A 26780-nucleotide genomic window follows, 5' to 3' on the forward strand; every position below is an offset into this window, starting at 1 on the left:
TCATCCTTCTTCTTTTGGATGTTTAGATTGCTTTTAATTTTTTTTCCTTTTTAAGATAATACTGTGATTAATGTTTTACATAAATATTTCTGTGCATCTATGATTTCATTAGATTAATCCTTAGAATTTTTAGGTCAATCGACTCTAAAGTTTTCAAGATTTTTAACCTTCTGCTCTCCAGAAAGTTATGCCAGTTTACTTTCTCCACAGTATATTAGATTGATTAGATTGATAGTTTGTCTATCCCATTGCCTGGTTTTAATTCCTTGTAAATGAAAAATGACTTATGTAATTTAATTTCTTTATTTTCTTTAGCTACTATTAAGTTTGAACCCCCCCCCACCAGCAATTTATTGACCTTTGCAGTTGTGGTGGTGTGTGTGTGTGTGTGTGTGTGTGTGTGTGTGTGCGCGTGTGTGTGTGTGTGGTGTTTATTCTATATAGGGGTGCTTCTTTTATACTTTGGTGTTTTTAATAATGCTTCCTTTACTTAAAGCTCTGTGGCATGGGGGAAAGAGCATGAAGTTTTAATACAGCCAGACCTGTGCTTGGATTTCAGTTGTCACATATATATTTTCCATGTGTCTTTGGGCAGACTGTCATTTATGAGCTTGAAGTCCACTGATCTGCAAAGTAGAAACATTATTGGATTGAAATGAGACCCTTAACTCAGAAGAGTCCCTCAGTGGTAGCTACAGTTATCCTCATCTTACCTCCTTCTTATCACCTACGTGTCATTTTCTTTTTAGGTATTTTTGAGTGAAATTGAAGGAAAAGGCCCACCTCAGTCTGATGTTTGCTTATTAACAGAGTGGGTGGGTTCGTCTCATGGTTCATCTAATGGGTGCTGTTGAAATCTTCTTAATTCTTATGATAGCAGGCTCATTGATAGACATTTATGATATGTATACAGTGAGAGAGCCAGCAGTGGAACAGCATGCATTTTTGTTTGTTTCTTCCAAAGTGAAAGGGAGAGGCGCAAATCTCTAATTCAGCTCATTCTCTATTACAACTTTTGTCTACATCAGGTTGACTCACAAGAGGCAAACAGCAGTTTGAATATATCAAATTTAGGACACATGACATACACATTTACCTTCCCTGGGGCCAGTGTGGCAGGTGGAGAAGATGTGGGGACAGGTTTCGGCAGCCTTGAGTTCTAACACTGGATGGTTTGTGTTTTCTTGGCTTGGGAGAGGACAGGCACCAGCAGATGCAGCCTCTCATGGATAGACCACCGTGGCCAAAAGGCAGAACTGTGAAAGTGACTGCTGGAATTTATTCAGCAAATCTGCCGCAGTTGTGCAGCATTAGGGCCTTAACTGACCCCTTATCATTTAGAGACAGATGCTGCACTCAGGGCTACAAAGGGAGCAAACCACTTTTATATATTTACATATTTAAATCCACACACTTTAACCACCTGCCGGCCCCTCATTTCAACCAGAGAACTCAATATTAGACATTATTATATCTCTCAAATGATACATTTTCATAACCAGTAAAGCCAATTACCCTTGACTACCCTATTCCTACCAATAAACTTTTTATATTAGCATTTTGGAATACATTAAAAAAGTGTCAGTTCTACCAAATGACTTCTTTTGTCAGTCACACTACACTGACCAAAAAGGGAGCATTATAAAACTTCTTGCCAGGAGCTCACTGACCTTTAGAAAAGGAGGGCAGTGGTATTTTCTTGTATTATCTACAATAAGATATGCAATTAATTTTAATAATAAATATTCGTTCTTCCACAATACGTGATTCCTGACTTAAGTAATCATGAAGACCATTTCATTACATCATCTCTTCTAGAATGTAGCCTTGCAAACGATAATGCTAATAACTGGGTATTGTAACAGGTTTATTCAGCTAATGGATGACCACCAAAGAACATCCCAAACTGTGCATATGTGAAGTCTTGTTTATTTTGTAGTTGTCTTATTTTAAAGCTTTTTATGATTGGGACTCCCTTTGCCTTTTGAAGGTCACTTCTCTTTTGCTCCAAAGCAGTTCCGATTTAAGCTATCATCCACATATAGATCACTGACATTATAAAAGACATTTTACTGTTAACAGTAGATGATACTGATTCTGATAAAGGTTTCACGGTGTATGCATACCTCAAAACATCATGTTAAATAGATGCAATCTTTATTTTGTTAATTATATCTCAGTAAAGCTGGATAAAAACCAAAAGAACAAAACCAAAACCAGTTGGTTACAGGAAGATGGACAAGCCTATACCACCTCTAAGGAGTTTATTTGAATAGAAAATGTGGTCACAGATAAATACAGTATGTAACAGAATGTGATAAACTCTATAGGAGAGACCCAAAATAGATGAAAGAATGCTTTGCAAACATATAACAAGATAGTAACTTAACAAGTTTTGCACGGTAAGGTGAGTGAAAGGAAGTAGTGCAGGTAAAGGCTGGGCATGTAGGCTGGAGTCAGGTCTTGGAGAATTTTGATGTCTTTCTAAAATATTTGAACTTTATTCTTGAGGGAGTGGAGGACTTTGGGAGGCAAAAGAAATGCAAAATCACTCATTAATTCACCCTCTCTTTCCGTTCCCCACTGCAAACCTTTCTCCCAGGTCTGTTCCCGACCCATGGTGACATTATTAGAATCACACTTGAGAAATGGTACCTGAACTTACAGGAGAGCAGAATGCAGTAAATACATTACAGGGTAATTCATTATTAAGGATCTGAGCAGTCATGGAATAGGAAGGAGTGAGAACAAGAATCCTTTAAAAAATAGAATCAACAGGAGCTTTTGACTAATTTCAAGTGGGTGTGGGGGTAGGGGAGAGGAAGAGAAAGATATGTTAATGACCAGTGCTTTTTCAAGCCCACCTGATCTAAAGGGTCCAGCTTTTGGGAGATTGCTGGCTGGAGGTGGAGAACAGAGGACACAACAGTTTTGCTTTGGGGCATTTTGAGTGTGAGGTGCTGTGAAGGCATCAGATTGGTCCGGGAGTGCGGACTATCGGTGTGGAATCAGGGGCCCAGGTAGCAGTGATTCTTATTCTCTGTCTACAGGGCATTCACCAATTTTTGACAAAATACTACTTAACTTTTCTGGCCTCTTTTTTTTTTTTTTTTTGTATAGACAGTTCTGAGGTTATGGAGACAATTGATTTAAGAACCATTGTGGTTAACACAGTATATACAAAGCCATCATTTCTTTTTTTTTTATTATTAAAATTTTTTTTTAATACTTATTTTTGAGAGACAGCGAAAGACAGACACAGAGCATGAGCAGGGGAAAGGCAGAGAGAGAGGGAGACACAGAATTCGAAGCAGGCTCCAAGCGCTGAGCTGTCAGCACAGAGCCTGATGTGGGATTCAAACCCACAAACCGTGAGATCATGACCTGAGCCAAAGTCGGAAGCTCAATCAACTGAGCCACACAGGTGCCCCCGCCATCATTTCTATTACAAGACTTATGAGGTCAAAGTTAGTGTGACTCAAGGCTTAGTGACCCCCAGATTTGACCATGAATCCTATGGCAAAGGATTCCTATAGAAGCAATGGCAACTTTCAACTCAAACACACCAATATGACAGCACTGTCCCCCGTGTTTTGAGAAAGATTACTAATTGTCTTGTTTCCTGTCACTCCTGTCCTTTACATTTTGTCTATAAGGAAAGTATGAGATAGATACCATTTGTCGATTTAGTGTATGTTGACATTTTCAACATCAATCCAGAATCAGTAGATTACATTTGACTTCAGTTCTTGGAGAAGTCTAAATGCAACAAACAGTTTGTTTATAAGAAAGCAATGTCTTTCCTGCTTTGTGAGGTAACAGGATTAATTTCAGCATTGGATCACAGCTGCCCAGAATGTAATAAAGTTCCTTTTTCATCTAGTCTTAGGTTTACAAGCTCAGCCTTGTACCGTATCATCAGTGTCCTTGTGTATATATGCATTCCCTAACAATTGGTTGTTTGTACTTCAGTGTTGTTTTGTTTTTCCACTTTTTCCACCATGTGATGTCTGGCCCCAGATTGCAGTGTAAATATTAAGCATATTTTACTCATGACCTTTATAAAAATTAAAAATTTCAGTTGGCCCTGTAGGTCTCAGATGGTGCTAGAACAGTTGGTGCTAGCTAAAACAGGTTTTTTGTTTGTTTGTTTGTTTAGCTCTATCAGCATTTGAACCTGTTTGAGGTTTTAGAAAATTGTACCACCTTTGTTTTTATCATTTTACCCCCAGTGTATGGTGATAGACCCCAAGAATGGATTCTCTCTTTCAGAGACCAGCACACTATTTAAATGCAGGATTTAAAAAGGCCTTTACCTTGCATGATCTGTTTGGCAAAGGTAGGTCTTTTATTGCTGTTGTCACTCATGTGCCTCTGGTGTCCTGGCTGACCTTGGAAGAGGAACTTCAGTTCTTGTTCCTTCTGAGACTGATGAAGCCTCTGTTGTTTTTGCTTCCCTGTCACTCTGCAAAGGCAGTGTGCCCATATCTCTGCCTTCCTTCTGTTGTAAGATCCACCGGCCATACCAGTAATGGCACTTTGGGGAAAGTCTCAGTACCTCCAGGGCCTCACCTTCCTCTAAGTCCCCCAAAGGGGTGAAGAGAGAGCTTCTAGTTCATCTCTCTCCTTCCAGCTCTGGCTGCCATTAATCCTCTTCATAAACTCCCATGCCCTTTCAGGGATGGAGCGTGTGGATTTTATTCACACAACTGACTATGTGCTACAAAGCTCTCCCTACATACTCTTGTCCCATCTCTTACCAGGCATTTTCCATTCCAGCTTGGCCATATCCAATTACATCCTGTTCTACAATTCTGTTCTCTCTCATTCCTACCTTGTACCTGGTACTCTTTCTGCCATAATACCTTCTGCACACCTTCCCTCCTCCATTTGTTATTTGCTGATGCTAACTGCAGCTGGCCGAAGTGTGTGCTTTTAGGCTTTCTCTGAAATCCTTTATGCTTGCCTCTCCTCCCCTCCCCCAGGCAGGTGTAGATGTCTGTGCTATGTGCTCCCATAGTATCGGCGTCATCTCTCTGTTACACTCTTAGGCTGCTTGTAGTCACAGGTCTGAGGCGAATAAGGTATCTCCAGTACTGACCACAGTGCCGACCCCTGAGGTGGTGCTTGGTAAGAATTTGAAGTAATCAGTGGCTCAAAAGGAAAAGAAGTGTGAAGGGTAATTATTTCTGTTGTCATTATTCACGAGCTCAGTAGTTTGACAAGTTTGTATTACCTGTTTTGACTTTTAGAATAGAATGTGAATTATATGGGAATTCTGTATCTCGATTCCATTTTTTTTTTAATTTTTTTTTCAACGTTTATTTATTTTTGGGACAGAGAGAGACAGAGCATGAACGGGGGAGGGGCAGAGAGAGAGGGAGACACAGAATTGGAAACAGGCTCCAGGCTCTGAGCCATCAGCCCAGAGCCTGACGCGGGGCTTGAACTCACGGACCGCGAGATCGTGACCTGGCTGAAGTCGGACGCTTAACCGACTGCGCCACCCAGGCGCCCCTCGATTCCATTTTTTAAAATTATTTTTAAAGTGTACTTTTTCTTTGATCTCTGAATCATTACCATTTTATATCAAGACATGGCACACACACATGTGTGTAGGTGTGTTTATTTGAAACTAAAAGTGTTAAATAATAACGCACACTCTACTTGTAGTGAACACTGATGTTTTCTCTTCTTTCTTTTCTGTTTAGCTTTTCTCAATGCTGTTCACAACCCATTAGATTGATTTTACAATTCCTGCAGGACACAACACTTTGGAAGCCACTGCTCTAAATAACCATACTTTGCCTTGTGATGAAGACTTGAAGTATTTGGTGTCTCAGTCAGGGTTCGACAAGAGAAATTCAACCAGTAGGAGATATATATTAAAGGATGATTGCCAGGAATTGACTTATGTGAATAGAAGGGTTGATATGCAAGTCTGAAATCTGTAGGGCCGGCCATCAAGACAGGATGGAGGGTAGAACTCTGCAGCAGACTGAAAGTGCTATCTATATGCAGCATTGCTTCTTAGAATTTCTTCATTTCTACTCTTAAGACCTTTCAACTGATTGAATCAGTCCCATCCAGATTAATCTCCCTAACTCAAAGCCAACTGATTTGGGACTTTAATCACATCTCCAGAATACCTTACCGTGATATCTAGGTTAGCATTTGATTAAATAAATGGGGTCTGTAGCCTAGTCAAGTTGACACACCAAGACCATCACATTTGGTGTGAGGAGTCTGGTCTTCAACACATTTTATCTAAGGAGTACAAACCAATTTTCATACACCACCCCTAGGATGCTGTACATCACATTCCTTTCCTTTGCTACACTAAAGTGAACTTTTTTGAGATTTCTCACCTACTTGTTTGGCCTTAGATAAGTCAGCCTCCTCAGTGTTTTTGAAACTTCTTCCATCATCTAGGTAAATGCAGTTTCTGGGAATTCTATAGAGACCCATGTGTTAGGAGCCAGACTTTTAGTTTAAATCGGAAATATTAAAATTTTTTTTGGAGAGAGAGAGAGCACACAATCAGGGGAGGGACAGAGAGAGACACACACACAGAATCTGAAGGTGGCTCCAGGCTCCGAGCTGTCAGCACAGAGCCCAGTTGTGGGGCTCGAACTCACAAACTGCGAGATCATGACTTGAGCCAAAGTTGGACACTTAACTGACTGAGCCCCCCAGGCGCCCCTTGAATTGGAGATGTTTAACCCATACTGTTACTTCTAATGATCTTCCAGGAGATCTTCCAGGGCCTTAAAAGGCCCTTACGCTCTGTCTCCAGGCAAAATCTAGGGCCTGGGGTGCTCTTCCCAAGGTTCCCAAATCCTTCAGGCTTAGTATTTAGTTCTCATGAGACCTCATAGCCCATTTTTTAGAGGTGCAGTCACCCTTGGGGGCTTCACATGGGGGTTGTAAATTTTTATACTTGGGGAACTTCTGTATCCTAGGAAAGCCTGGCTTCCCAGCTAGCCTCAAGAGAAGCCCTCACACCCCTTTTGGTGTAGCCAACTTCCTCCTTTTCTCCCCTTTAACCTCACCACCCACACAAACTCTAGTACTCCCCTCCATTGTCTGTCCTGTTTAGACAGTTCAAAATAATCTCCTTCCATGGGCCCTGAGAAACAGAACTGGCACTGGTAAGGGTAGAAGAAGCGAATACCAACTGCTAAGACAAATGCTAGAACAGATCCTGACTTACTAACTCATCTTGTTGCTTCTGTACAAGAGTGTTAACTTGTGTGAATGAGAAGTCAGTTATTTATCTTAGGAGATTACCCCATTGCCCCCAAAAAAGGTGCCAGTTGGTGCTAATTAGTTCAGTTTTTCCGTGATGAAGACACCTGTCCAGCGGGAACTAGACCAAGGCTACCAATTTATGTCATGCTGGCCACCAGTTGTCAGTTTGTAAAACATATGTCTCCAATTTAAACTAAGTCTGGCTGAGCTGAAAGAGAACATTGCTAATTTCTCATGGATATGTTTAATTGTTTATAATAATTTGGAAAATACTGTGAAAAACATGAACATCAGTGGAGTCACCGAGTATTCTGTTAAGCTGTTGACTGGAAAAACACACTAATTTGGGCTTCATTGTCTTAGAGTTTGTCCAGATTTAGAATGAGCTAAATTTATATTTATTTATGACAGAACTTCTCTCTGATTACTTGAATAGTATAAACTGTCTTTGCAAGGAGATATTAAAACTTTTCAAGTACTTAAACAGTACATATTTGCAGATAAATGATACTAATTATAATTCAGTTCTCTTTTCTCAAAGTGGAGAAATAAGGGACCTTATAGTCTTTTTGTTTCATTGATAATTTGAGTATATGTAGCCTTAATAAAACTCTACCTATTTTGAAATATTTTATTAAAGATCTTCTTATATATAGCTTTATCTTTCCAAAGAGTCAACCATAGCTATTCTAAATTTAAAGAGTTAACATCCTCCATATTTGGTTGTTGATTATCTCTAAGTATGAAGTTTTTGGTGCCACTGATGATAGAGAAATGTATATTTGATTTTATCATGCGTTTTATACACATTCTATGAGTATGTCTAGGGATATGAAGATTTACAACACTACAAGAGATATAAAAAAACATTATCAATATATGATTGTCTTTATCAGATGTCAAAAGACTAGTTTGGGAGCCAGAGAGTTTTCTGTTTTAAAGGCTTTGTGATGGTTAATTTTATGTGTCAACTTGACTGAGTCACAGTGCCTAGATATCTGGGTCAAACATTCTATTGTCTTCTGTGAGGGTGTTTTTGAATGGGATTAACATTTCAATTATTATGTGTGTTGAGTAAAGCAAATTGCCCTCTAGATTGGGCAGTCCAAGCCCACTGGTGAATGGGCTTCATCCAACCAGTTGAAGGCCTGAATAGTGAGACACTTCCTCTGAGGAGGAGGTACTTTTGCCAGTGAGCTGCCTTCACACTTGAACTACAGCATCAACTTTACCCTGGTTCTCAAGCCTGCTGGCTTACCCTGAAGATTTTGGACTTGTGAGCCTCTATAATTGGGTGAGCCAATTCCTTAAAATAAATCTAGTTTAACACAAATACAAATATTATATGTATATTATACCATATATCATACACACACACACACACATACACACCTAGACACACACACACATCCTGTTGGTTCTGTTTGTCTGGGGAACCCTGACAAATATAGGGTTCTTTGTGTCACCTTTTGAGCTAGCCTACTCTGTACATATCATTATGTAGAGAATGCTTGTTTCTTCACTTCTTGTTATTTAGTTATCCATGAAAACACTTGGCTTACATATAGTGAAATACACCTTTTGTTCTTATAGACTTTTCGTTAATTATCCTTATGTATACCACGTATGTTGTTCTCTGAGCTTCAGATTTCTCATATAAAAATAGGAAAAGTATGGACTGTCTTACTCTTACCTGCTTTATTTACTGGATCAGTTGGTACAAGGGTTAAAGATAATTTGTGTTAAGTTTATGCTGTCTGTAGTTTACTTGCAATTACTTCAACATATGCATTGCAATATTTACGGGTGTAACTTTGTTTTAGGAGCCTTTAGTTATCATTCCAGGTATACTGATCACAAATCTTCACCCTAGGATTAGTTAGTATTTGAAAGACCCTAATGAGAAGTCGACTCTACAGAATTGGGCACTTTAAATCTACACAAGAAGGCTTATTAATGTTATTTATTAATGTTAGGGATGTTACAAGTAATTAGTGAGATGAATGATGTTGAAAATATATGGAAATATATTAGAAATATTTTAGAAATATTTTGTGTTAATGGACTTTGACTTGGGCAAGGCAAGCAAGCTGGCAGCTTTTGGAGTAGCACCTAACGCCAGTACTCATGTGGCTCTATTTTCTGATATGTAGGATTCTGTTGAATGGTCCTAACAGAAGGTTAGATAGACAATACTCTATCCCACTGTAGAGTATTGTCACAGCTGCTTTACTACACCTTCATGCAGGTTACTTGTCAGAGAAACTTGAGAACAGAAACCTGGGACTTTACTGTGTTTACAAGATAGAGCTCTTGGTCTGTTTTTTCACCTTCCTGGTCGTTAATGTATTTGTGTTATTTAGAAAATAACCCTCACCTATTTAGAAATCTTTGGAGAAAGCCCTCACCTATTTAGAATCTTTGGAGACTACCGGTGTTTGCCTCCAAATACCTGATAATTGTGAACTCCAGTTTGGCTTACATTACTTTGCAACAAAAACCTAACATACTCTGGCATGTACTAGGCAGTCAAGAAACAAGAATTGTCACTGTCATAAATCAATGAACTGCCTTCTGGGGGAAGAAAGGGAAAGCTGAGTTTGTATATTGCCCAAAAGCCATTAGGATGCTCCTTTCTGTAGATGGTTTGTCACCAAATTTGTTTTCAAAACTTTAATATGTGGATTATCTGCTCCATGCTTTCTTTTAGCTTCTATTTAGAGTCACTTTCGCAGAGGTGCTAAAATCATGTGAAGGTGAGTTCGAGTGCTGCTGAGGAAGCTGGTGATAAGTGGGGCCTGTTTGTGGAACGCGTGTGAATGCTTGGCTGATTCTTGGGAGCATGCTGTGCCAAGCCCTCATCTGAAACGCAGTGTGCTAGAACCTGGAACGTTTTCCATCTTTGATGTGTCAGGAAGATGAAGCGGAACCCAGACAGCAGGTGGAACTGAGACCTTGTGGAAGCATTGCGGGAGATTCCTTCCAGTCAATATTTACATAAAATTCTGAATTTATTTTGACCTGCATTGATTAGAGAAAATGTGTCATAAGGAAATATTTTTTTTCTTATTGTTCAAAAAGTGTTGCTGTTGTTTTTGAAAAAGTGCTGTAGCTCAAACCACCAGAAATGTGAAAAAGAATGATCTTAGTTAAAATCTTACAATAAGCTAATTTTAGCTTTGTTTTTTATAGCCTTGGGTTACTGGGTCAGAAATGTCATTGCTAACTGTATTTGTGAACTTGTTACCCCTAAAAGCCTGCGTCTGCTGCAAAGCAAGGGATGGGGTCTTGTTTTGTTTCCTTTGATGAAGGAACAGAATATCACTTGTTGGCTCTGAAACAAGAAGTCAGACTTAAACATCCTTTTGTTTGCTTTTCTCAGTGAAATAACACAGGAACAATATGAAGGTGACTGAACTAAATATATATAGTGGTGAACTATATATTTAGAACTATATAGTATATATATGTAGTTATGGTGTTGAAAATTAGGGCCCAAGGTGCTGTTAGCCTTTAGAGTTTTTGGCATTCTAGTAATAATCATAGTTGGGTTCTGATTATTACTTGACTATCCATATTTTTGCAAAGCAGTTATGGTAATATAAATAGAAATGATAGAACCATTTTAAGAATATTGAAAGAATCAAGATCATATTGATGTAAGGGGAAGTATTTACCTAAGTCAACATCCTTTTATCTCTGAGGTTTTTCCTGGTCAAGGCAAACAAAGCCAGGCAAGTGAGGATCTATTGTGTAGAGGTAATGCCGTTGTTCTGGACCTAGGTAGGGATTTTGGCAGACCAATCTGTGTAATAATATCCAAATAGTTATGTAGATTTTGGTTTCAGGGACATTAAGTATCATAGTGGATGAAATATTCAAAATGCAGTTATGAACAAGAATGTGAGATGAGTGTGGGTATCTGGGGACATAGTGTTACCTCTTACATTGCCCTGGGCAAGCTTTCCCTCCTCCACACTGGACCAGCAGGCATGATTACATGGATTTTCTCATTTCATTTTCATAACTTTATGGGGTAGGTATACTTATAATAACAGCCATTTTGTAAATAAGGAAACTGAGACGAGCTACATAGCTAGAGAATTTAGGAAGTCTTTAAATTAGATTAAAATTGGGCTCATACGAATTGAGACTATATATATATACATATATATATTTGTATATATGTATATATATGTAGATAAAGATATGAATGTGGGTATAGATAGACATATATACAGTGTGCTTTTTTGTTTTAATAGCATGTATTTCAGAGTCTTTCATGTCAACAGAGATCTTTTTAACCTTGCATAAAGTTACATATATGTATCCTTATTCAGTAAGACATTTTCTTTATCAGTGGACATTTAGGCAATTTCCAACTTTGGGCTATTACAGATAGTGCTGTAATGAACTCGCTTGCATGAACAACTTTGTACACATTTGCAAATATCTCTCTAAATACATAGATGTAGCATTATTGGGTCAAAGGATTTACATTTAAAATCTTGATAGTTGTTCTTAAATTATGTTTTTATTCCCCCCTACTTTACAAGAGTATTCTTTTTCCTGTATTCTCGCAAACAGTAGACGTCACAGTCTTTTTTTTTTTTTTTTTTTAAATTTTTTTTTTTCAACATTTTTAATTTATTTTTGGGACAGAGAGAGACAGAGCATGAACGGGGGAGGGGCAGAGAGAGAGGGAGACACAGAATCGGAAACAGGCTCCAGGCTCTGAGCCATCAGCCCAGAGCCTGACGCGGGGCTCGAACTCACGGACCGCGAGATCGTGACCTGGCTGAAGTCGGACGCTTAACCGACTGCGCCACCCAGGCGCCCCTTTTTTTTTTAAACCATTCGTTTGGGCAAATTCCTGGTATTTCCTTGTTGTACTTGACGTTTGCTTAATTTTTAGTGAAGCTGAGTGACTTTACATCATTTATTGAGCATTAATGTTTCTTTGTTGAATTCTAATTAAAATTTTCCCTACTTATACATGCAGTTGTTTGAGGTGGTAAGGCTCTTTGTATATTATGCATATTCATATTTCATCTTGTTATTTGGCAGTTTTTCCTCCTAATATTTAACTTTTCTTATAATTTCATTATGGTATATTTGTTCTCTAGAAATTTTTAGCATTGAATTTTAATCAAATAGTTTATTCATTTCTTTTAAATTTCTAGGATCTGTGGCTTTGTAGCAACATCCTAAGAGGATCTAGTCAATTAAACCTTGTCCATATTTTCTTTAGTCCTTTTATAGTTTACAATTTTTTTTGTTCTTAACCACTTTAAATTTTACTTTTGTTATTGATATGAAATAGGATTTTTATCAGATAGATATTTCATTCTTTCCCTACTATTTATTGAATATATTACCCTAACTAATTTGAATAGAGAAGTAGAGGAGTAGAACAGAAGAGAATACAAAAATAGATCTACCTTGGGGCCAAAACTTCATTGCCTGAATAAATGAAGTTTTATTGTATGTTTGATGTCTCATAGGGTCTGTTTCCATCCTATTCTTCTTTTCAAGCAGCTTGTTAGTTTTTCCATGAAAAATGTGAGTGGGATTTTAATTTTGACTGCTCTGTATTCATAAATTAAGTTGGGCCAAACTAACATTTACAGTAATTTAGGAGTGTAGATGCCTTTGCAATATTAAGAATTTTATCCAGGATATAGTATGCCATTACACATATTTAGGGTTTTTATATTTTTCAGTTAAATTTTATAGAGAAGGATATCCTTGCACATTTATAATTAGTAATTCCTGGGTATTTTATAGTTTCTGATCTTTTCTGTTATATTTTCTGAATTATTTTTTGTGTTTTTGTGTGTGTATTTTTTATTATGTTTCTTTAGTGAACTCTTTTTAGTCCTAATCATGTTTATGTTAAATCTTTTGGATTCTTCAAGTAAATGATAGCTTAATCTGTACGTAATGAATTCTGGCTTTTCTTTTTCAGTTTATAGGTTTTTCCTATATACCCACATAATTTACCACACTATGAGTAAGTTGAAGATGAAAAGTGTCTTACGTTATTTTTTTTCTACAGAATGAAATAGTGATATAGTTATCTGATTGCTAGATGCCTCAAAAATTATTTAAAATACCATTTTCCAATATGGAGTCATACAGTTATTTATTTAGTTTCAGGATACCCCCAAATGAACTTTTTAAACCAGCCTGATTGAGGAAGAACAGTTGATAGCAGAGAGTTTTGGGATCCTGAAAAATGTTAGGAACGTGTTAATTTATTTGAAACAGTTCTCACATACTTACATTTTACACACACACACACACACACACACACACACACACACACACACTTATTTATTAACTTAATTACTATGTGGTAGCAAAATTGAGCCATGTTTCAGAATGGATATCATTTAAATCCAAGTTCTGCAATCATCTATATATTCTTGGATCTTTAGCAGATTTTGAGAAATAGCAAACATTAATGGAATAATTTCCAGTCCTATCTGCCAGTAGTTTCCAGGACATGTAAGCTCCAGATCCAGGTAACTTCTTATGTGTTGTTAAAGTTTGTTCCCCTAGGCATGTTCCATTGTAGTCCGCTCAACTCTCTGTGTTTCTAAAAATATAGATATAGATAAGGATTATTTTGTCTAGGATCTTATATTTGAAGTAAACAGTCTACATCTTCTACACTCGAATATATGAATCCTTGTTTATTCTTTAAGACTCAACCTAGAGGCACCTGGGTGTCTCAGTCGGTTAAGCGTCTGACTTTGTCTCAGGTCATGATCTCGTGGTTTGTGAGTTCGAGCTCCGCATCGGGCTCTGTGCTAACAGCTCAGAACCTGGAGCCTGCTTCAGATTCTGTGTCTCCTCCTCTCTCTGCCCTTCCCATGCTCATGCTCTGTCTCTCTCTGTCTCTCAATAATGAATAAACGGTAAAAAAAAAAAATTAAAAAAAAAGACTCAACGACTTAAATATTTTCCCTTTCATGAAATTCTTCCCTTTCTCAGGCAAATGAGAAAGATTACTTGGTATAAACTTCTGTTATATCATTTATCACATTATAGTATAGCTGTTTACTTTGATTTCTGTGTCCCCACTAACCTGTGAGTTCTCCAGTGTCCAGCACAGTGCTTGGCATAGAGCTGGCACTCAGTAAATTGTTGATGGATGCATAAAATGTGAATAAGCGATTACCAAAACTTATAAGGGAAGTGAAAGATCAAAAGGGCTGTCTAAGAGAATGTTATCAATCTGACAACGTAAGAAAAAGATTAGAGGGTTCTGTGGAACGGGCATAGGAAGCATAGTTTATGAAAAGATTAATAAAAAAGGTACAAACCCTATAGTTTGGAAATATGCATTTTGATGCAGTGATGTTTATCATGGTGGAGAAATGTGGTAGAGACCAAATGAGTGGCACGAGGCCATGAAAACATGCTGAAAGTCGGGAAGAAAAACGGTATTCATTCTGGTACAAATATTATAAACGGCATGATTTTGATAAATTTATACCATAGGAACCACGCATCTGCTTCTATATATACATGTATTTCTGGTTTATAGGTTACCATATATAGCATACAAGAGTTGCCAGTTTTCCAATAATATGAATGTAAAACACACCTGGACCAGCAAGGCCAACTTTCTAGGTGACATACTTGATTTCTTTCATCTCTGACCTTCTGTTCTGCTTTCTTTTTTGATTATGACTTTTTATGTATATTTATTAACAAAAAACCTTCTCCTAGATTTTAAGCTTTTGGGGACATTACAGAGTTTTTTTCAGGTATAGTTTAGATGCTTAATAATTATTAAATTTAATTGAAAATGTCAGTTTTTATAATACATATTAATTATATTGATGAACATACATTTCTTTCTTTTAGATATTCCTCAGTAAAGTAAGTGAAGGATAGTATACCTATTTCCAGCTACTTTTCAAATAGAGTAAATAAGGACAATCAAGTTTCTTATGGCTACATCTGAAGACCACATTTAGTAATCTTTCAGATGATTTAGGTGAGAAAGAAAGAGCTGGCAATATCCTAGTTCTCTGCAGCTCGTGAGCAGTATTTTGATAGTTGTTGCATTGAAAGGCTCAATGAGAATCTAATTTGGATATACATTCAAGTAAAATAAGAGATGAAAATGAGAGCTTAACCTCGCTCAGCATAGTATAGAATAGAAGTCGGTTTCAGTGATTCTGTGATTGAAATATAATTATAGTAGTGACGTACCACAACACCGATGCTTGTATAGGTCATAGCATGAAACGGGTTCAGTGTGGGTATTTGCTTAGGTAGCTTCAAGGACCTTCACTATAGTTTCTTCAGGAACCAGCAAAGCCTTGTAGCTAATATGATATACTCGGATTCTATAAAAAGCAATGAATTTTGCTATTCAGATAATACATCCTGTGGCTATTGTTGTCTCCCACATTATTAAAGGTGGTAGAATGATATACATTTTAAAATGTAAGTTATTTTTATTCTAATTCAATTTTCCTTTTCTTAACATCTCATTGTACAGAACTTTTAGCTTACCTGGTTTTCAATACTTAGCAGGGTTTCTTAAAAAAATTAAGAAAGCCATCTTTTCTGGATTATCATCTTCTTGTGACCTCTTACTACAGGTTTTCAGCACATACTCCAATGAAGACTATGACAGGAGAAACGATGAAGTGGACCCTGTGGCTGCTTCTGCTGAGTATGAACTTGAAAAGCGTGTAGAAAAGCTGGAACTTTTCCCAGTGGAACTAGAAAAAGGTATATGAGCTCTACAATGTTTGTAATGTCATTATATTGCTATTTTAATAATACAGAAATGACTTTATTTTCCTCACCTGTAGCCCTTCTACCCCCAAGGGTTGGATAAAGTTTTAATTCTTTAAATTTTTTTTTTTTTTTTTTTTTTTTTTTTTTTCAACGTTTATTTATTTTTGGGACAGAGAGAGACAGAGCATGAACGGGGGAGGGGCAGAGAGAGAGGGAGACACAGAATCGAAACAGGCTCCAGGCTCTGAGCCATCCGCCCAGAGCCCGACGCGGGGCTCGAACTCACGGACCGTGAGATCGTGACCTGGCTGAAGTCGGACGCTTAACCGACTGCGCCACCCAGGCGCCCCGAAAGTTTTAATTCTTAATGAAGATTTAATTTATTTATTACATTTCAAAAGTAGTTGAGATGAGCTCTGTATAGATGGTAGACTCCTTCTTCCCTCCCACTCCCAGCAGAAACCCATCTGCTTTAGTTGGCTGGAATGGTGACTAGTGTAGGGAGGTGTGGGTAGGGCCTCATGTTTGGTTGGTACCCTTACAAGGGTGAGAGTCCAGAGGGAGTGGGTGGATGTGAGCGCTTGGGGCAGGTGGTTGTCTTGTTTTTGTTTTTGAGTTCTTGACGGAGGGAGAGTGGTCATGGTTGGACTCTGAATGTGGTAGATGGGAGAGTGTTGGACTTTTAGAGTATGGATTTTGGAATGAAGGCAGTGGAATCTTATCTCTGAAGGGAGAAGGCTAAGAGAGAGCAGGGAGAATGGGAGCCAAGGGGCTTCCTCCCAATTTCTCCTCTTGGAAACCCAGCCTGCCTGCGGTGGGAAGTGAGGACCCATGGCCCCAGAGACTGCCATGTCTATCCTCGTGTAAGATGGGCTCCCAGGAATGGAGGGGGACCCAGTGAACAGGGAGATAGCATATCTCAGAGAGTCTTGGAAAAAAGCAGAACGAACAGATGACAGCTTGAATAACAAAATGAAGCAAATGAAAAACCAAATGAGGATATCAAGTATGGCTTAAAAAAAGACATTCTTAAGCAAAGCAACAACCAAAACGATTTTTGTTTTAGTTTATTTATTTATTTTGAGAGAGAGAGAAAGTAGGGGAGGGGGAGAGAATGAGAGAGGGAGAGAGAGAATCCCAAGCAGGCTTCACACTTCAGTGCAGAGCCTGATGAGGGGCTTAAACCCACGAACTGTGAGATCATGACCTGAGCCAAAATCAAGAGTCAGCTGCTTAACCTACTGAGCCACCCAGGCACCCCCAAAAACGATTTTAAAATTAAAAATTTCAGTGGAGGAATTGAAGAGGAAAAGATGGTATTGTTGAGACTCAAACTGGTAGCCTAGATCAAGTGTAAGAAATAAACCAAACTAATTCTTAAAATGATAGAAAAAAGGTCCATGAGAAATTACGAAGGAGACCCAACATGCACATTGTAGGTGACAGAAGGGGAAAAGAAGGGGATGAGAGATATATTAGACAAAACAAGGAAGAAATTTTCCTGAGCTCAAAAAAAACCTGAGCCTCCTATTTGGAAGGGCCTAACCAATTGATGAGCAGTGAGAGGACTTAAAAAACATCCCACGCTTAAGCGTGGCTAAATCCTCATCTTCTTTTTTTTTCTTTTATATATACACATATGTATATATATGTATATGTAATATAATTATATTATATATAATTATATATTATATTATAATAATATATTATTTAATACTTATTTAATATATAATTATTAAATCTAAATATAAATATATGTTAAATGTAAATATATAAATTAAATAATATATTATTTAATTTGTATATTTAATATAATATATATTAAATATATAACATATAATATGTATGTATATATATAATATATATAATTTATTGTCAAATTGGTTTCTGTACAACACCCAGTGCTCATCCCAACAGGTGCCCTCCTCAATGCCCATCACCCACTTTCCCCTTTCCCCCAACCCCCATCAACCCTCAGTTTGTTCTCAGTATTTAAGAGTCTCTTATGGTTTGCCTCCTTCCCTCTCTGTAACTTTTTCCCCCCCTTCCCCTCTCCCCTAGTCCTCTGTTGAGTTTCTCAGGATCCATATATGAGTGAAAACATATGGTATCTGTCTCTCTCTGCCTGACTTATTTCACTTAGCATAATGCTTTCCAGTTCCATCCACATTGCTACAAATGGCCAGATTTCATTCTTTCTCATTGCCAAGTAGTATTCCATTGTATATATAAACCACATCTTTATCCATTCGTCAATTGATGGACATTTAGGCTCTTCCCATAATTTGGCTATTGTTGAAAGTGCTGCTATAAACATTGGGGTACAAGTGCCCTTACGCAGTAGCACTCCTGTATCCCTTGGGTAAATTCCTAGCAGTGCTATTGCTGGGTCATAGGGATGCTACTGCTTAGCAGCGATGAAAAGAAACAAGGTGCAACTTGTTGTAAACAGCAAAGGTCAGGGAAAAAGAGTTGAAAACTGTAACTATTAGGCATCAAATTATTTGCATTAAAAAAATGTAAAGAATACCTGTCATTGCACCAAACATGACTGGCTAATTGTTCCCATTAAGAGACACTCTCATTTGAAGTTAACAAGGATGTAAGAGTGATACTTAACATTTTTCATTCATTTACAAATGTAAAAACCAATCCTAGCTTATGGCCCATACAAAAATAGCTGGAACTGGCCGTGGGCCATTGTATTGCTTATAATATACCAAAAATGAGAACAATTCAAATATTCATTAATGATAGAAAAGAGTAAAATGAAGGAGCCTAAGTTCCATACAGCAGTGTGTATGATTGTTACAAACATGAAATTGAAGTGGAGAAAAAGCAAATCACAGAAGAATCCATTCAGTGTAATTCCATTTACTTAAATGTCAGAGCCAGGAAAAATTAAACAGTGTATTGTTTAGAGATACACAAATAAGTGGTTTTAAAAAGCAGTATTTAAAAAAGGAGGGAGTGAGGGGTGCCTGAGTGGCTCAGTTGGTTAAGTGTCCAACTCTTGATTTTGGTTCAGGTCATGATCCCTGGGTCATTGGATCAAGCCCTGTGTCGGGTTCCATGCTTGAACATGGAACCTGCTTGAGATTCTCTCTCCCTCCCTTTGGTCCTCTCCCGACTCATTCTCTTTCTGTATAAAATAAATAAAAATGTAAAAATAAAAAAGGAGGAAATGATTGACACAATATTTAGGGTAATTGTTACCGAGGGAAGAGTTATGATATGAGGGAGGGGTGCATAGTGGGCTTTTTGTGTGTTGGTAATATTCTGTGTCTTTGTTAGTACGTGGACGTTTGTTTTATTTTCTTCTTTAAACACGTTTTGTAGATAAATGTTTTCATAAACTCTCATTTGTGTTTTTCATAATAAAAGTTAAATTAAGAAAAATTAAGCTAGAAGAGAACCAAATGAAGTACAATTATTTTTAATTTTTTGAGCATACTCCATACTGGTTCCTGAAGTGGCTGCACCAGTTTACATTCCCAGTAACAGCACACAAATGTTCCTTTTACACTGCATCCTTGTCAACACCTGTTATCTCTGGTTTTTTGGCTGATAGCCATTCTAACATTCTAATAAGGTGGTTTCTCATTGTGGTCTTGATTTGCATTTTCCTGATGATTAGTGATGAGCACCTTTTGATGTACCTGATGGCCATTTGTATGTCTTCTTTGGAAAAGTGTCCATTCACTTCTTCCGCCTCTTTTTAATTGGATTTTTTTTTTTTTGCTGTTAAGTTGCATGAGTTCTTTATATATTTTAGATATTAACCCCTTATCAAATATTTCCCCCCATTCTGCAGGCTGTCTTTCATTCTGTTAATGGTTTCCTTTGCTGTGCAGAAGCTTTTAGTTTGATGTAGTCCCACTTACTTATTTTTGCTTTTGTCAAATACAAAAAGTCATTGCCAAGACTGATGTTAAGGAAGTTACCTGCTATCTTTTCTTCTAGGTGTTTTATGGTTTCAAGTCTTAAATGTAAGTCTTTAATCCATTTTTGAGTTGATTTTTGCGTATAGTATAAGATAGGGGTCCATTCTCTTATATGTGGCTGCCCAGTTTTCCCAGCACCACTTTTTGGAGTGGCTATCCTTTCCCCATGGCATATTCTTGGCTTCTTTGTCATAAATTAATTGACCAAATATGCATAGGTTTATTTCAGGGCTCTCTATTCTGTTCCATGGACCTATGTGTCTTTTTTTAGTGGCCGTACCATACTGTTTTGATCGCTAATGCTTTGAAATATAGTTTAAAACCAGCTTTGTTCTTACTCAAGTTTTCTTTAACTATTTGGAATTTTTGGTGGTGCCATACAAATTTTACAACTGATGGTTCTATTTCTGTGAAAAATGTCACTGGAATTTTGATAGAGATTGCATTGAATTTGTAGATTGCTTTGGGTAGTATGGACATTTTAACAATATTAATTCTTTGAATCCTGACTATGGACAATCTTTCCATTTATTTGTGTCTTCAGTTTCTTTCATCAATGTCTTATAGCTTTCAGTATCTAGATCTTTCACCTCCTTAGTTAAGTTTATTTGTAAGTATTTAATTCTTTTTGCTGCAATTGTAAATGGAATTATTTTTTTAATTGCTCTTTCTGATAGTTCATTGTTAGTGTATAAATACCTAAATATGATATAAACTATAGATCATAATACCAACAGAGAATTATACTTTTAAATTCAAGAAACTCTTAAAAAATAAATAAATTGAGGAAACACAAAAAATATGACAGTTAAAACCAGAAGTTTAATTTCGAATGCTCTTTAAATGTAGTAATTAGTATAAACAATAGAAAACAAAAGATGACAAATAATGTTTTGCTTATATATTTATATTATATATAATTATATAAAAATGAAAACTAAATGTAATGAAAAGCCAAACTGATTCTAATTTTAACATGTTAGAATTGATAATATTATATGTAAGAGGAGGTCAGGTGCCACATACATGTAAAAAAAATTAATAGTTTTTTCTTTATATTTACATTAAGAACATAAATGTGAAAATGGGAACATTTCATTTACAATAGCATAAAAACAACAAAGTACTTATTAATCACTAAGGAAAAAGTATTTATCTGTTGAAAATCCATCTTTTTGAAAGATATAAGATGTAAGCAAATAGAAGGATATACCATATTCTTGGATTTTTGAAAAGATCAGTATGGAAAAGTCTCTCCTATTCTGCACCTCTGATACCTATAAATTAATATATAAATTTAATGCAGTTCAAGTGGAATATATCAGAGTTGGATTGAAAGAGGATTGCATAATGCAAAACTAAATTTTATATGGAAAAATACAGACCTAAGGGAAGTATGAAAAAGAATGTGACAGGTTTTAATTTCTTAAATATCTGAATATAATGTAAAGCCTCTATAATCAGAACAAATTGTATTCATATAGCAATTGATCAATGGAACAAAATAGAAAATATAGAGAAAAATGTTAGTATGCATGAGAATTTAATACATGACATGTGTGATTTGCTAATATGCCATTGAGGCCTGCGCAGGTCCCAACCTGTCTGTGGTTTGGGGTTGCTATCTGCCTCATAAAGCAAAGTAGAGGGTTTGTCGTCTGGGAAGACAAAGTCGTCTTCTCTGCGAAAGCCTCCTACATAGTTGGCTTTGGCTTTGGCCTCTTCCGGGAATAGGGAAAGCAGGGATTGAGGCCTTGTGAGTCTGGGTTTTCAACTGAGGTAGAGAGAAAAGACAGTGCTTATAACTAGACAGTCCAGAGTTGGGTATAGTTACCTCCAGGACTCGTTATTGTTAGCCCAGCCTAGTCTTTATGACATGATAGAAGTGGATTTCTTAACAATAAAATAGGGGCACCTAGATGGCTCCACTGGTTAAGCATCCAACTTTTGATTTTGGCTCAACTCATGATCTCATGGTTGTGAGACTGAGCCCCATGTCGGGCTCTGCCTTGAACGTGGAGCCTGCTTGAGATTCTGTCTCTCTCTCTCCCTCTGTCCTTCCTCCGCTTGTGCTCTCTCTCTCTCAAAAGAAGAGAAAATCAATAAAATAATAATAATAATACAGTTAAAAAACAGCATAGGGTGTTTTACAAGTGGTTCTGGCATAACTGAACATCTGAATGGAAGAATATAAAGTTGGGCACCTTCATTTTCATTATATAAAAAATAACTCTATATGAGTTAATTAGATATTAAAAATAAAGTAATAAGGATTTTGACAAAAACTTAAAATTTAATGCTTTCTTCAATTGCAAAAATACCTGCTTTCTTCGATTGCAAAAATCATGTAGGCATGTGGATGGAAAGGCTTAACCAAAAGAGGGTCCAATCAAATCATCCTAAATTTTAAGCTTTTAAAGGCAATATTGTCAAACAGAGGCAATCTTCATTGTAGATGACATGGAGTTAATATGTATAATATGCTAAGAACCTTTGCAAATTATCAGAAAAGAAAGATAGGGAAAACTCAGTAGAAAAATTGGCAGTTTAGCGAAAAAAACATCTAATGACCCACGCTCCCATGAATACGAGCTGAAATTTCATGAGCAATGAGCGGAATGCTAAGCCAACATGAGCTTCTTTCCTGAGAGAAAAAATAAGCTCTGAGCTCCAGAGTATGGTGCCGGCATCTTCCATGGAAACACATCCTCACAGTCTTTTCCATCTTTTCCTGGCTGCTTTGCCTGCTTACCTAGTGCTCTGCCTGTCCCTCTGCAGAGGAAGACCAGGTGGCTGCTGGGTTCTTGACAGCCACAGGAATTAGTGCCCTTCCAAGAATGTGGCTCTGGACTTGACCTATGCTTGACACATCTCCCAGAGAGCCATACAGGGATGAAATCAGTCATCTGGTCGCAGTGGGTTGATTGTATTCTTCGTTTAATTGTGTTTGAGTTATCATCTTGTGTTTCGGGTAGTCTGCACTGGAATTGAGGATGGCTCAAGCTATTACCGCTTTTTCTACTATTGGGTTTACAGCTCTGCAAATCTACGTAATTTTCCAGTGACAGCAACAAGGGCTGCTAAGGCAGGAAGATAATTTTACTAAAGCCTGAGTTCAGGCAGGGAAAATGCACTTAAAAACTAAGAAATCACTTTCATGCAGGATAGTGGCAGGAAGGAGCTGCTTAATGGCGTGATGGCACAGAGAATCTACATTTGAAAGGAGCTCTTTGAATGTACTGAGCATGGGAAAGTTTCACTTGCAGCTCAACATTGGCTTGACAGTGTGATAATTCACAATGAAAAGAAACTCCTATAAATATAGTGAATGTGAGCAAGAATTTGGCTAAATGCTTAATATGTAGCAGCTTTCATATATGAGAGGAACTCTATGTATGGCATCATTTAATGTGGATGAGTCTACAGTGATCGGCTCTTAAAGCAAGAGCAGATGCTCTGGGGAGAAAATCTTGCATGTGTGTAAACACTGTGGGAAGGCTTTGGGTCACCATTCAGCCTCTCACCAACATGAACAAATTCCCACTGTAGCAAACCCCGTGAGTATGATGGATGTGAGCAAGAATTCAGCTGTGCAGCTCACCTTCGTACACACAGGAGAATTCCTGTGGGCGAGAAGAAACTTTGTCCACGTGACTAGTGAGGAAGGGCCTGTAGTACGGATGTAAGTTTCCCTTTCACGAAAAAACTCATTCTGGGGAGCGCCCCTAAAGCTGTAACAAATGTAGGAAAATTTTTGACCAGAGGCAGCCTCTGGATGAACGTGAGTATCTGTACCAGAGACATGATGAGAATAAAATCAGAATGGGAAGTCACGTGTGGGCAAACATTCTAAACATAAGGGCCGAAGGAATGTCTACGGTGATTATTTGTGCACTAGTCACCACTGAAGCTCTACACTAGAGAGGTACCTGTGCCTCTAACCAACGCGGAAGTACCTTCATGTGGGGGTCACATCAAAGAGTTCCTCCAGGGAGAACTCTCTATGAATCTTTCTTTAGCACACAACTGAGTAAACAGATCACACTTGTGCTGAGTGGCATGATTTTGAAAAATGTAGAATAAAGATTAGGATTATTAATTGTACTTAGGAACACTTAAAGCAGAAGTCGGTGTCAAGGAGTAATAACCAGTGAGATGAACCCTACTGAAAAAATTGCTAATTAAGAATACTTACTGTATGGGGCACCTGGGTGGCTCAGTCGGTTAAGTGTCTGACTTCGGCTCAGGTCATGATCTCACGGTTCATGGGTTCGAGCCCCATGTCAGGCTCTGTGCTGACAGCTCGGAGCCTGGAGCCTGCTTCTGATTCTGTGTCTCCGTCTCTCTGTCTGCCCCTCTCCTGCTCATGCTGTCTGTCTCTGTTTCTCAAAAATAAATAAATGTAGAAAAAAATTAAAAAAAAGAATACTTACTGTATGAAATATTATGGCTAAAAAGTCTTCTGAAAGTGTCAAGCATTCTGTTGACTCTGTGAGCCAGTTTTCCTTTAACAATCCACGCTGCTGATTAATCGGTTAGTGTCAGTTTTTCTATGCAGCTAGCTAATACAACAATGGTTACAAAGACTTTGAGGCTATCAGAAAATAACTTTGAATGTTAACCCAAAAATGTGGAATGTGAAATAGTGTATCTTTTATTTCATTGATGTGAATATATGTATATTCACAGAAAAGACAAATGGAAATATGGATAAACATATTATTGTCAATGAATTTAAAAACATATTTGTCAGTGTTGTTCACAAGGCAAGGAACATGGAAACAAAAGAGAATGCCTGTCAGTAGAGAAGTGGTTGGATAAGTGACGACACCATCTCACCAGGATATATTATACAATCATTAGAAGTGAGTTAAGGCTGTGTAAGTTGATATCCATGATATATCATTGAATTAGAGAATTAAGCTGCAGAGAGAACTAGGTATAATGTGATCTTATTTGTATAAAGCAAGTAGGAAGGAAAAATAAGCCATTTCATAGACTCACACATACATATATGTATGTGTACTTGTATTTATGCATATATATATATATATATACACACATATACGTTGTAGTTGTTGATACTTTTATATGCTTGTATAGTAGGACTAGGGAAAGTCATGAAAGACACATGCCACCTGATTAACATGAATGGGGATATGAAACAAGTAAAAGGGGAAAGACCACATGAATGAAGGGGAAATTTTAGATATACTAAGATCACATTTATTTAAAGTAATATATATGTGTTTTGGTATGTATGCTTTTGTGTTTAAAATATTATTTAGAGAGGCTGTGTTTTAAGGCAGATTGATTACTCAGTAATCCAATTATTACTTTTTCTTGGGATGACAATGAATAGCCACTTGCAGTAATAAAATGAGATTAAACCCACAAGCCTTTTGGGGGGTCTTATTTGATATCTTTTCTCCGCAGCAATAGAAAAAAAATATTCTGCCAAGGCAAGCATGTCCTGTAGTCCATAAAGAACAAAATTAATGGCAATAAGTAAGTCTCACCAGCTAACTTACATATAAAACTTAGGTTGTTGTGGTTTTTTTGCCCTTTTTCATAGATGAAGATGGACTTGGTATAAGCATTATTGGAATGGGTGTTGGAGCAGATGCCGGGCTTGAAAAGCTGGGAATATTTGTCAAAACAGTAACAGAAGGTGGTGCTGCCCAGAGGGATGGCAGGTAAGCTAACTACTATCATTAATAACTAAAATCTTCTAAGAAATTTTTTTGGGAATTTCTTTCAGTGGCTTCCTTCTTCTGATTTTTTAGGACAGAATTTTGGAGTGTGTCTCATCAAAGGAAAATGTTAAAGCCTTTGAATTACTTTATGATTTGTAGGCAGAATACCTGCTTTCTTCAATGTATGTTAAATAAATAGGTGGTTGGGTCTATCATCTGTATCTCTCTACCTTTGATATGTATTCATTCATCTGTCTGGTGGGAAGTGGGCAGAAGTATGGGTGTGTATTATAGAAGGATATGTACTGTGGAGATGAGCATTTAGTGTCATTTCAGAGATATCAAAACAAATGGTAATATTTTTGGCACTTTTGAGAATGACAGAGGTAGAAGGAAAAATAGGAACCCTAATTCTGCAATGATGGTAATTCTGGAGCTAACATTTCTCAAAATGTATTCTGACTAAAAACAGGTTCTTGATTGCCAAGTAAACTTGTGGAATTAAAATCTCTCAGAGAGGAATCTGAGAGCCTTCACTTAAACACCCACTTTGGGTAATTTGGATGCATGCCAGCACATCAGATGATTGTTGTTTTATGTCTTAGCTTTCATCATCTCAAGCTACAAGTATCTCTAAAGATTTTGATTAAATCCTCACACTAGGCTCCTGCTGCATCAAGTTGGGGCTGAAGCAGAGGTTGGCTATAGAAATAAAAGTTGATCCAAAAATATGAGTGCCAGGGGTGCCTGGGTGGTTCAGTTGGTTAAGCGGCCGACTTGGGCTCGGGTCATGATCTCGTGGTCCGTGAGTTCGAGCCCTGCGTCGGGCTCTGTGCTAACAGCTCAGAGCCTGGAGCCTATTTCAGATTCTGTGTCTCCCTCTCTCTCTCTCTCTCTGACCCTCCCCCGTTCATGCTCTGTCTCTGTCTCAAAAACAAATAAACGTTAAAAAAAAAAAAATAAAAAAAAATATGAGTGCCAGATTCAAAGAAGTGTTAACTTATTTTTTTAGGAGCACTTTGATTTTTTTTCAAGGTTTAAGCATACATCACTTAACCATCTTATCAAGAAATGATAAAACATGTTGAAAATCATTTGCAAATCTCTGGTGAGACCCATGGTA

The 26780-nt window shown here is 37.4% G+C and overlaps 1 protein-coding gene across 9 annotated transcripts in view; it reads left to right on the forward strand.

Annotated features, from left to right (window-relative positions):
- PPP1R9A (protein phosphatase 1 regulatory subunit 9A) overlaps positions 1–26780 on the forward strand; it is a 366748-nt gene that overhangs the window by 194193 nt on the left and 145775 nt on the right. For all 9 annotated transcript variants that reach the window (XM_047848722.1, XM_047848719.1, XM_047848720.1 and 6 more), the window contains 2 exons: positions 15876–16008; positions 25537–25657. In XM_047848722.1, the coding sequence (XP_047704678.1) occupies positions 15876–16008; positions 25537–25657 (254 nt within the window). The remainder of the gene's footprint in view (positions 1–15875; positions 16009–25536; positions 25658–26780) is intronic.

Source organism: Prionailurus viverrinus, chromosome A2 (genome assembly GCF_022837055.1).
Source record: "Prionailurus viverrinus isolate Anna chromosome A2, UM_Priviv_1.0, whole genome shotgun sequence".
Classification (NCBI taxonomy): Eukaryota; Metazoa; Chordata; class Mammalia; order Carnivora; family Felidae; genus Prionailurus; species Prionailurus viverrinus.